Source organism: Coregonus clupeaformis, chromosome 24, assembly GCF_020615455.1.
Source record: "Coregonus clupeaformis isolate EN_2021a chromosome 24, ASM2061545v1, whole genome shotgun sequence".
In the NCBI taxonomy this organism is placed as follows: domain Eukaryota; kingdom Metazoa; phylum Chordata; class Actinopteri; order Salmoniformes; family Salmonidae; genus Coregonus; species Coregonus clupeaformis.
This window is the reverse complement of record NC_059215.1, coordinates 45,993,094-46,005,643: the sequence shown is the minus strand read 5'-3', so window position 1 is coordinate 46,005,643 and position 12,550 is coordinate 45,993,094. Positions and strand designations below refer to the sequence as shown.

At 43.0% G+C, this 12,550-nt stretch overlaps 1 protein-coding gene across 6 annotated transcripts in view; it reads left to right on the top strand.

Annotated features, from left to right (window-relative positions):
* Nucleotides 1-12,550, top strand: part of LOC121538605 (glutamate receptor-interacting protein 2) — a 47,547-nt gene that overhangs the window by 29,336 nt on the left and 5,661 nt on the right. For 4 of the 6 annotated variants that reach the window (XM_041846772.1, XM_041846773.1, XM_041846771.1 and 1 more), the window contains exons 13-22: nt 1,637-1,782; nt 2,221-2,301; nt 2,807-2,870; nt 3,166-3,311; nt 3,777-3,921; nt 8,211-8,350; nt 8,533-8,694; nt 9,011-9,176; nt 11,752-11,866; nt 12,066-12,290. In XM_041846772.1, coding sequence (XP_041702706.1) covers nt 1,637-1,782; nt 2,221-2,301; nt 2,807-2,870; nt 3,166-3,311; nt 3,777-3,921; nt 8,211-8,350; nt 8,533-8,694; nt 9,011-9,176; nt 11,752-11,866; nt 12,066-12,290 — 1,390 coding nt within the window. Of the gene's footprint in view, nt 1-1,636; nt 1,783-2,220; nt 2,302-2,806; nt 2,871-3,165; nt 3,312-3,776; nt 3,922-8,210; nt 8,351-8,532; nt 8,695-9,010; nt 9,177-11,236; nt 11,626-11,751; nt 11,867-12,065; nt 12,291-12,550 lie in introns of those variants that run through there. The other 2 variants (XM_041846775.1, XM_041846776.1) reach the window with 2 other exon arrangements.

The following is a 12,550-nucleotide window of genomic DNA, read 5'->3' as shown; positions in this document are numbered from 1 at the left end:
ACTTGAAAACTCTTAATGTTGATCCTTGCATTTAATATCTGTTTATTGATTAAGGCAACACGATACAGGCCAATTAACAGCGAGCACTGATTAGGCCAGTGTGTGGTCTTTGCCCTTGTCTTGTAAGATTAATGATAGTGTTTGTATGAACAACAGAAGGCCTTGTCCGCTTGGTGGTCTAATACCATTAAAAGGCTCCCGCCGTTGGGAGGGAGTGACTCAAGCAGAACATCCTATTGTAATGTTCGTCTCAGCACTAACGCAAAGGTTAATAAATTGCAGTGGTTAGTGAATTAATCTTAGTTGACAGTGCTCCTATGTGTGTGTCCTGAGTCCTGATCATTATGTGATCATGGAAGTAAGTATGTGTCTGATTGTAGTGTGTGTGAGTGTAATGGAAGTGGTTTGGTGAAGTGTCTGTGCCCTTATTCAAGGTCAAGCAAGGTGAAGAGTAATTTTGTTATCAGAGAGATGCTCGAGATTTGTTCTACTTCGGTGACATATTGATTAATTATTCCACAGTGTCACTGGAGTCAGAAATATTGCTGGGAAAATACGTTTACTTAAAGGTTTCCCATTGTTCCTTGCCAGAACAGGACATGAGGATTGTGCCCTTCAGGGTCATGACTCAGTGGTTTGTTGATGACAGTTATCAGTGAGATGAGATCAAAAGGTCAAAATGGAGTTGAAATATACTAAATAAAAATATAAATGCAACATGTAAAGTGTTGGTCCCATGTTTCATGAGCTGAAATAAAAGATCCTAGAAATGTTCCATATGCACAAAAACCTTAGTTCTCTCAAATTTTGTGCACAAATTAATTACATTCCTTTTAGTGAGGATTTCTCCTTTGCCAAGTTAATCCATCAACCTGACAGGTGTGGAATATCAAGAAGCTGATTAAACAGCATGATCATTGCACAGGTGCACCTTGTGCTGGGGACAATAAAAGGCCATTCTAAAATGTGCAATTTTGTCACACAACACAATGCGACAGATGTCTCAAGTTTTGAGGGAGTGTGCAATTGGCATGCTGACTGCAGGAATGTCCACCAGAGCTGTTGCCAGATAATTAAATGTTCACTTCTCTACCATAAGCCGCCTCCAACGTCATTTAAAGAATTTGGCAGTACGTCCAACTGGCCTCAAAACCGCAGACCACGTGTATCTGTATTCCCAGTCATGTGAAATCCATAGATTATGGCCTAATTAATTTATTTCAATTGACTGATACTTATCTCTGAAATCTAAAGCAGAGTCATGAGCGTAAAGAAAACAAGATGGATCTGTAAATGTGTTTATGCTCCATATAACAGATTTAATGGTAGTAGTCAACATGGATAAGGTTTCTTATCGCTTTACAGCAGGACTCTCATGGTCTCCGCTGAAAATGCTTTTTTGTTTCAGAGTAGGCTTGATCTGGGTCTGGGAAATGGGCCGTAAACGAGAGAAGTATTGGAAAAAACTGTTCCTAACAACTGTTCATTTGGATAAATGTCTGTCTAGTCTAACTGTATAAAGGCCACATTCACTATGAAAAGGAATTTGACATTTCTATCTAAAATATGCTGAATGCCACACAGAATAACCAATTTTCCTCTATTGTACTCTTCTAACTGTGCTTTGTGTTGTCAGATGTGGGCTTCTGCATGTGGGGGACAGACTCCTGTTCATCAACAGAATCCCTACAGAGGATGGAACACTGGAGGAAGCCAATCAACTGCTGCGAAATGCCGCTTTGGCCAATAAGGTCACCTTGGAGGTCGAGTTTGATGTAGCAGGTAATAATAATAATAATAATAATAATAATAATAATAATAATAATATGCCATTTAGCAGACACTTTTATCCAAAGCGACTTACAGTCATGTGTGCATACATTTTTACGTATGGGTGGTCCCGGGGATCGAACCCACTACAAGCGCCATGCTCTACCAATTGAGCTACCAATTTGTTCATCAAAGTTGGAAATAGCATCTCTTTTATCAATTTTATATTTTAGTCATTTAGAGCCAGAGCGACTTTAGTTAGTGCGTTCATCTTAAGATAGCTAGGTGAGACAACCACATACTGTATCACAGTCATAGTTAGTACATTTTTCCTTAATATGAGTTAAAAGTTAAATTAAGTTAAAAATAATAGACAATAATTTGACAGTCTGCATTTTTGTTATTTATGCTTTAATCAATGTGTTAATTTCATGTTTTGTCCCCCATTAGAATCAGTGGTTCCAAGTAGTGGCACATTCCATGTGAAACTGCCCAAGAGGAAAGGAGTGGAACTTGGCATCACCATCAGTGGTGAGAGTACCAGATGCGAACAGCAGGGGGCAACATAGCCCAACATGAGATCCCTTTGCCTTGATATCTCTCTCTGTGGATCAATGCTCTGTGGATCAATGCTCTGTGATCCTTAACTGGTCTCATAGACTGTCATGAAAGCTACTGCCTAATTATGTCTGATGAATAATAGTGATCTAATACAAGCATTTATCATCAACTCTTTCACACTTTAAAAAGCCTGGAAAAACAAAGGACAGAAATTCTCTGTAGCACAGAGAGGATTTTAAGGAAGTGATACCACATATACTGAAGGTAGTAGGGCAGGCCAACAGTTAACTTCTTATACATGCAATGATTTGGGACTGTTGTGGATGTGTGCACTGAAGTGGAGCATGCAGGTATCCAGAGCAAATGAAAATCATTTGGGTTACATTCAACTCCTGATAAATGTGATATCTATTCCCTGCTATTATCACTGTGGATGTTATGAAAGTTTAATGTAAAGGTGTCTCTGTTTGAACAGCAAGCAAGAGACCCGACAAACCTCTCATCATCTCTGACATCAGAAAAGGAAGCATAGCCCACAGGTATGTCCCACATCCCAATCACATGGAGGAGTCATGCTGATAAGATCACCAAAGAAACGTCCAAATTACTTGCTTTACTGCCTCTGGTCTGGGGTTAGTTAAGTCTGAAATGCAGTGATACTAATCATGAGTAGAACCAGTAGTTTTTCCTCACCATGTGACCTTACCAGGAAAGAGGGCCCTAGTAATAGTGTCTTTAAGATGCAAAGCAAATGTCAGGTACAAACAGACAAAGTATCACTTGATGTTTTATCTGGTTTAATTTGCTGCCCTCCTCTCCCCTGCCTGCTAATAGGACAGGCACCTTGGAGCCAGGGGACAGGCTGCTGGCCATCGATAACGTGCGTCTGGAGAACTGCACCATGGAGGACGCCATGCACGTGCTGCAGCAGGCAGAGGACATGGTCAAGCTCCGGATCCAGAAGGACGAGGATAACGCTGGTAGGATGAACACCGAGTCATGCTTCAACAATAAAGATGCAGTCTTGCGTGGAGAGGTTGGTCTAAAGGACACATTTCTGTCCAATGAGGTTGAATTCCCTAGTGGAAACATCTCCAGACTGTATCAAGACATTTCTGTCTATTTACCTAGTATAAACAAACATCATTGCATACCATTTGACACAATAAAGTTAATGTGTGATTGTACTGTAAGTGCCCACTTATTTTTCTGTAAAATACCATCTGAAACTGTAAAATGAATTGTAGCGGAGTGTCATGGTGCATTGATTTATGTCATGTGGCCTGTTTTTACATTTAATATGTGACTCATGTCTGATGTTGTGTGCTAGCTAGTGTGCATGTGACCCAGATTTGAGCTGTTTGGTCTAGTTTATCCCTTATGTAATACCTGTCATATTTATACATGTTCTGAGCTGTTATGCATGCTCTCTCGCTCCCTTTCAGATGAGCTGGAGATGTCTGGTTCCATTATCTACACGGTGGAGCTGAAGCGTTACAACGGCCCGCTGGGTATCACCATCTCAGGCACAGAGGAGCCCTTTGACCCCATCGTCATCTCAGGCCTCACCAAGAAGGGCTTGGCCGAAAGGTGAGAGGGTTGGGGTTCAGGTGTCAGGGGCATGAGGTTGGCGCTGCTATTATAAGAGTGGTTGAGACTATAGGGAAGATCTCAATTGCATACTCCTCGCGCCCTCTCCCCTCTGACCTTTTCGTCCAATGGGTTTTGAGAAGGAGGCGAGGAGAGAAGGCACGAGGAGTATGTAATTGAGATTCTCCCATAGACTGGCTCAAAAGTCCTTTGTCTCCTCTGCTTCATCTGTACTGTATGTATAGACAGGCTAGGTGAAAGCAATATGGTGGCTGCCTACCTGGGATCTGCTTTCTGTCTGTCAGTCTAGATAGAGGAAGACTCTTTAGACGGTAGGACTATTGAGATGCACCTCGACTCTCCTATTATGGTTATGATTTATGGTTGAAATAAGGACCCTACAGACTGTGATTTTGATTCAAAAAGCAAGCCCTCAAAGCCACACTGTGTAATATATGTCAGTAAACAATAGCTGTCTGGTCTGTTGTTGGCTTAGTCAGCTCTTTGTTACTCTCTCGGCAAACTGGACAGCCAGGCTGTTTCAAGGCCACAACGATACAGAAAGTCTCTGAAACAGATAAGGAGCTATCATAACACTCCTTTATCACCTTCTTATTAGAGCTCGACCAATATATTGTTTCATCGATATTATTGTCAATAGTGCCTTGCAAAAGTATTCATCCCGTTGGCGTTTTTCCTATTTTGTTGCATTACAACCTGTAATTTAAATGGATTTTTATTTGAATTTCATGTAATGGACATACACAAAATAGTCCAAATTTGAATGAAAAAAATAACTTATTTCAAAGAATTCAAAATAATTAATAACGGAAAAGTGGTGCGTGCATATGTATTCACCCCCTTTGCTATGAAGCCCCTAAATAATATCTGGTGCAACCAATTACCTTCAGAAGTCACATAATTAATTAAATGAAGTCCACCTGTGTGCAATCTAAGTGTCACATGATCTGTCACATAATCTCAATATATATACACCTGTTCTGAAAGGCCCCAGAGTCTGCAACACCACTAAGCAAGGGGCACCATGAAGACCAAGGAGCTCCCCAAACAGGTCAGGGACAAAGTTGTGGAGAAGTACAGGTTAGGGTTGGATTATGAAAAAATATCTGAAACTTTGAACATCCCACGGAGCACCATTAAATCCATTATTAAAAAATGGAAAGAATATGGCACCACAACAAACCTGCCAAGAGAGGGCCGCCCACCAAAACTCACGGACCAGGCAAGGAGGGCATTAATCAGAGAGGCAACAAAGAGACAAAAGATAACCCTGAAGGAGCTTCAAAGCTCCACAGCGGAGATTGGAGTATCTGTCCATAGGATCACTTTAAGCTGTACACTCCACAGAGCTGGGCTTTACGGAAGAGTGGCCAGAAAAAAGCCATTGCTTAAAGAAAAAAAATAAGCAAACACATTTGGTGTTCGCCAAAAGGCATGTGGGAGACTCCCCAAACATATGGAAGAAGGTACTCTGGTCAGATGAGACTAAAATTGAGCTTTTTGTTTTTCATCGGCAGGGACTGGGAAACTGGTCAGAATTGAAGGAATGATGGATGGCGCTAAATACAGGGAAATTCTTGAGGGAAACCTGTTTCAGTCTTCCAGAGATTTGAGACTGGGACGGAGGTTCACTTTCCAGCAGGACAATGACCCTAAGCATACTGCTAAAGCAACACTCAAATGGTTTAAGGGGAAATATTTAAATGTCTTGGAATGGCCTATTCAAAGCCCAGACCTCAATCCAATTGAGAATCTGTGGTATGACTTAAAGATTGCTGTGCACCAGCGGAACCCATCCAACTTGAAGGAGCTGGAGCAGTTTTGCCTTGAAGAATGGGCAACAATCCCAGTGGCTAGATGTGCCAAGCTTATAGAGACATACCCCAAGAGACTTGCAGCTGTAATTGCTGCAAAAAGTGGCTCTACAAAGTATTGACTTTGGGGGGGTGTGAGTAGTTATGCACGCTGAAGTTTTCCGTTTTTTTGTCTAATTTCTTGTTTGTTTCACATTTATTTTTATTTTGCATCTTCAAAGTGGTAGGCATGTTGTGTAAATCAAATGACACAAACCCCCAAAAAATCAGGCACAAAATAGGAAAAATGCCAAGGGGGGTGAATACTTTCGCAAGCTGCTGTATTATATTCGATTAATAGGATGAAAAAGTAAAATATGTAAAAAATTAAATTATCTATTGTATTGTTACAGTTAGGAGGTTCAAACACAAGGTTTCCACAGGATAGCAGGAAGTCGCTTTCTCAGCAAAACCTCTCACAGACCTAGCCTGGTTCCAAATCTGCATGTGCTTCAGGGAAGAGAACTGAGCTGTGAAGAAGCACAGAGCCATGGAGGAGTGACTGCTTAACTGCAGTGTTTTTCCCCTACCCTTAGCGTTGGCACACAAAACAAAAGTATTTGAATACACTTGTTTAAGGGCGTTACAGCATGTCATCACAACCACCAGTGGTGAGAGCCTGCTTGAGCGTTTATTCCCATCCTCTATGCCGAAATTGGTTTTAGGTGGTTTGAACAACCAATTACCTTCTTGTTTACTTATCTTATCTAATGTTTGTAATATGCTTGATATGTACAGTGCATTCGGAAAGTATTCAGACCCCTTCACTTTTTCCACATTCTGTTAGGTTACAGCCTTATTCTAAAATGGAGAAAAGTAAAATGGAGAAAATAATTTTTTTCCTCATCAATCTACACACAATACCCCATAATGACAAAGCAAAAACAGGTTTCTACAACTTGATTGGAGTCCACCTGTGATAAATTCAATTGATTGGACATGATTTGGAAAGGCACACACCTGTCTATATAAGGTCCCACAGTTGACAGTGCATGTCAGAGCAAAAACCAAGCCATGAGGTCGAAGCAATTGTCCGAAGAGCGCAGAGACAGGATTGTGTCGAGGCACAGATCTGGGGAAGGGTACCAAAGAATTTCTGCAGCATTGAAGGTTCCGAAGAACACAGTGGCCTCCATCATTCTTAAATGGAAGAAGTTTGGAACCACCAAGACTCTTCCTAGAGCTGGCCGCCTGGCCAAACTGAGCAATCGGGGGAGAAGGGCCTTGGTCAGGGAGGTGACCAAGACCCGATGGTCATTCTGACAGAGCTCCAGAGGTCCTCTGTTGAGATGGGAGAACTTTCCAGAAGGACAACCATCTATGCAGCACTCCACCAATCAGGCCTTTATGGTAGAGTGGCCAGACGGAAGCCATTCCTCAGTAAAAGGCACATGACAGCCCGCTGGAGTTTGCCAAAAGGCACCTAAAGACTCTCAGACCATGAGAAACAAGATTCTCTGGTCTGATGAAACCAAGATTAAACTCTTTGGCCTGAATTCCAAGCGTCACGTCTGGAGGAAACCTGGCACCATCCCTACAATGAAGAATGGTGGTGGCAGCATCATGCTTTGGGGATGTTTTTCAGCGGCAGGGACTGTCAGGATCGAGGGAAAGATGAACGGAGTAAAGTACAGAGATATCCTTGATGAAAACCTGCTCAGGACCTCAGACTGGGGCGACGGTTCACCTTCTAACAGGACAACATTTTTACATTTTAGTCATTTAGCAGACGCTCTTATCCAGAGCGACTTACAGTTTTAGTGAGTGCATACATTTTTCATACTGGCCCCCCGTGGAAATCGAACCCACAACCCTGGAGTTGCGAGTGCCATGCTCTACCAACTAACCCTAAGCACACAGCCAAGACAACGCAGGAGTGGCTTCGGGACAAGTCTCTGAATGTTCTTGAGTGGCCCAGCCAGAGCCCGGACTTGAACCCGATCTTACATCTCTGGAGAGAACTGAAAATAGCTGTGCAGCGACGCTCCCCATCCAACCTGACAGAGCTTGAGAGGATCTGCAGAGAAGAATGGGAGAAACTCCCCAAATACAGGTGTGCCAAGCTTGTAGGGTCATACCCAAGAAGACTCGAGGCTGTAATCACTGCCAAAGGTGTTTCAACAAAGTACTGAGTAAAGGGTCTGAATACTTATGTAAATGTGATATTTCCGTTTTTTAATTGTAATACATTTGCAAACATTTCTAAAAACCTGTTTTTGCTTTGTCATTATGGGTTATTGTATGTAGATTGAAAAGCAATTTCATCCATTTTAGAATAAGGCTGTAAAAAGTTGGAAAAAGTCAAGGGGTCTGAATATTTTCCGAATGCACTATATCTGTTGTCTCAAGATACCCTAGGAAATGACAAGGGGCGTCTTCCTTTAAAGGAATACAAATATTGTCTTCTGTCTGTAGGACTGGTGCCATCCATATAGGGGACCGTGTCCTGGCCATCAATTGTGTGAGTCTGAAGGGGAAACCCCTGAGCGAGGCCATCCATCTACTCCAAATGGCCGGAGAGACTGTCACCCTCAAGATCAAGAAACGCCAAGACGGTATGTACTGTTATTAAGTTTGTTAATCAAGTTGCTTTAAAAAAGAATGCATGGAAGGAGATGCTGAGCCTCGTATTTGTTAGAAGAGTTCCATTGACATAAATACATTACCTTTCATTACATAATTGAGTTAGGATTCTCTCTTACCTCTCCATTTACTGTCTCTCTCTGTTCCCATGCAGAATCGGAAGGGCAGCAGACGTCGGAGCAGGCAGGGTTCCTGAGCGACACAGAGGATGAGCTGACTGACTCCCAGAAGACCAGTAAACACTCAGGGGTGTACTCTACCACCGGGCCCAGCGTGGACTCTGCCATAAGCTCCTGGGACTGTTCCGGCAGCCAAGGTGAGGACAGAACCCTGTGTAGCTCAGTTGGTAGAGCATGGCGCTTGCAACGCCAGGGTTGTGGGTTCGATTCCCACGGGGGGCCAGTATGAAAATGTATACACTCACTAATTGTAAGTCGCTCTGGATAAGAGCATCTGCTAAATGACTAAAATGTCAAATGTAACACGGCAGCATAGTCATTACCAGTTTAGACAACCAGCTTAGGCCACTTTAGACGATTGCTATGCTCACATGACTGTCCTTAAATCAGTTGTTAGGGGTGGGTAGAATGTTATCATCTTTATTTATGTTTGTTTTTGTCCTTTGTGTGCAGGAACGTATCTCCACAGATCTGCGGATTTGACCTTCCAGCCTAACGAGTGGAGACGCACCAAACCGCCCAGGACTCACCTCACCTCCACTGGCCTTACCGGCCTTACCCACCACTCCCACCTCTACGATGGGAGATACACTGAGGATGACTGGGATAAGGCTGCTGGGTGAGTGCTTACTTCAGACTAGAACCATGGATTAGTAGCCTGGTTCCGGGTCTGTTTGTGCTTTACAGTGGGGAAAAAAAGTATTTAGTCAGCCACCAATTGTGCAAGTTCTCCCACTTAAAAAGATGAGAGAGGCCTGTAATTTTCATCATAGGTACACATCAACTATGACAGACAAAATGAGAAAATAAAATCCAGAAAATCACATTGTAGGATTTTTAATGAATTTATTTGCAAATTATGGTGGAAAATAAGTATTTGGTCAATAACAAAAGTTTCTCAATACTTTGTTATATACCCTTTGTTGGCAATGACACAGGTCAAACGTTTTCTGTAAGTCTTCACAAGGTTTTCACACACTGTTGCTGGTATTTTGGCCCATTCCTCCATGCAGATCTCCTCTAGAGCAGTGATGTTTTGGGGCTGTCACTGGGCAACACGGACTTTCAACTCCCTCCAAAGATTTTCTATGGGGTTGAGATCTGGAGACTGGCTAGGTCACTCCAGGACCTTGAAATGCTTCTTACGAAGCCACTCCTTCATTGCCCGGGCGGTGTGTTTGGGATCATTGTCATGCTGAAAGACCCAGCCACGTTTCATCTTCAATGCCCTTGCTGATGGAAGGAGGTTTTCACTCAAAATCTCACGATACATGGCCCCATTCATTCTTTCCTTTACACAGATCAGTCGTCCTGGTCCCTTTGCAGAAAAACAGCCCCAAAGCATGATGTTTCCACCCCCATGCTTCACAGTAGGTATGGTGTTCTTTGGATGCAACTCAGCATTCTTTGTCCTCCAAACACGACGAGTTGAGTTTTTACCAAAAAGTTCTATTTTGGTTTCGTCTGACCATATGACATTCTCCCAATCCTCTTCTGGATCATCCAAATGCACTCTAGCAAACTTCAGACGGGCCTGGACATGTACTGGCTTAAGCAGGGGGACACGTCTGACACTGCAGGATTTGAGTCCCTGGTGGCGTAGTGTGTTACTGATGGTAGGCTTTGTTACTTTGGTCCCAGCTCTCTGCAGGTCATTCACTAGGTCCCCCCGTGTGGTTCTGGGATTTTTGCTCACCGTTCTTGTGATCATTTTGACCCCACGGGGTGAGATCTTGCGTGGAGCCCCAGATCGAGGGAGATTATCAGTGGTCTTGTATGTCTTCCATTTCCTAATAATTGCTCCCACAGTTGATTTCTTCAAACCAAGCTGCTTACCTATTGCAGATTCAGTCTTCCCAGCCTGGTGCAGGTCTACAATTTTGTTTCTGGTGTCCTTTGACAGCTCTTTGGTCTTGGCCATAGTGGAGTTTGGAGTGTGACTGTTTGAGGTTGTGGACAGGTGTCTTTTATACTGATAACAAGTTCAAACAGGTGCCTTTAATACAGGTAACGAGTGGAGGACAGAGGAGCCTCTTAAAGAAGAAGTTACAGGTCTGTGAGAGCCAGAAATCTTGCTTGTTTGTAGGTGACCAAATACTTATTTTCCACCATAATTTGCAAATAAATTCATTAAAAATCCTACAATGTGATTTTCTGGAATTTTTTTCCTCAATTTGTCTGTCATAGTTGACGTGTACCTATGATGAAAATTACAGGCCTCTCATCTTTTTAAGTGGGAGAACTTGCACAATTGGTGGCTGACTAAATACTTTTTTTTCCCCACTGTATCTGACTCCTAAAGCACATGCAGATCTGGACCTGGCTAATGGATTTAATAGGTATAATAATTTTACATCAAACATCTTGTTTCATTTTGTGGCTTTCAATGTTGTTATTTTTTCCTTTTAATCTACAAGTATGCCTTCTGTATGCCTCTATTGATGTATGTAAGCAATGAGCAACATAAACGTTGAAAAAATAATATATTTCAAGTCCGGTTTAGTCTAAAACTCAATATGTATTGATTCACTGCCAGCTATCGATTTGTAAAGTGAATCCAAGAAATCTGCAACTTCACTCAAATATTTGGCTTTAGAATTTTTCTCTAAATCTCCACAGCTGTTTCATTCCTCCATGTTGTCGTGCTTTGTCTATCTGTGCCTTTTCTTTCTTTCTCAGGTATTCTCTCTCTCATCTGCTTTACTAACTGCCCGTGAGGTTCCTGGTGTTTCACATAAACACATATTTTTCTTTGTCGCTTCTGCCTTCACCAAACCTGTCTCTCTAAAGCACCCAAAGGCCCCATGGACACACACCTGTTCCTTGTCTGTTGCCTCACTCTTGACTCTTGACTTTCTTTTTTTCTCAACTTTTGTGTCCCTCACTGGCACAAACTGTCAACTCTTAAATACTTTTTGGGTGGCCTAACTTTTAATCTGTGAACTATCTGCATGAAGGCTCTGTCTGTTCTAGGGGAATACACTGTTTTGCGCTGCTACTGTGATAGTGAGAGAGTTAACGCTTGCCCTCCCTGAGGCCTGAAAGGTTTTTAAAGGACCTCTCGCCGCCATGCAGTGCAATGCCTGCATTACCCACGCTGCTTTGCAGGCCACACCCGTTTCAAACCAGACGCAAACGTCCGCAGTCCCAGCACAGCAAGGCTCCTCTGATGTTCTGGTTACTCGTTGTCATAGATATGCCAGCCCCCCTCGTTGCCATGGCACCCTGAACCAGGAGGACAGCTTCTGGTCCCAGGCCCTGCAGGACCTAGAGACCTGCGGCCAATCAGAGATACTCAGGGAGCTGGAGGTAGGCTACATCTCCCTCCATCTGTTCCAATCTGCTACTAAATGAAGCAATGCAAAAGTCTGATTGTCTAGACAGTCCAGACACCCGCTACCACCTTTTCTATTCAGTCAAGCTGTGTGTACATAGGAACGTGCGTGCAGTATATTAAGTTATTTCCTTCACATGCCTATAATTTAACAATCCTGTTGTCTTCTCCCAGGCGTCCATGACAGGCAGCACTCTTAGCCTGTATCTGGAGGAGACCAAGTCCCAGGAAGACTCAATGCTACAGAGCAGAATCAGTCCTGTGAAGAGGGGTCCCATCCATAACGAGCTCAAGACCAAAGGCAACCTGCAGAGGTCCAACAGGACCAGGGACACACCCCCCAGAGGGAGAGTAGAGGCCCAGGAGACCACTTCCCCTACAGCCCTGGAACTACTGAAGGTATATAGCAGGATGGGAAGGGGCATCTCAATTCAGTTCATTTAGAAAGTGCATTAAAGTTCCTATTCATGGACTGAAAAATGATTGGAATTTCAGTTCACTTCATGAATTCACTAACTTGAAATGCGAACTGATGTCAACCCTGGTCCATGGGGAATGATGTGGAGTGATTTCCAATCCAATCCAGGCTTAAAGCATGACTAGCTACCATATAATCGACAACCCTGTAAAGGTATTGATCAGTGAACTGTAGCCTGACC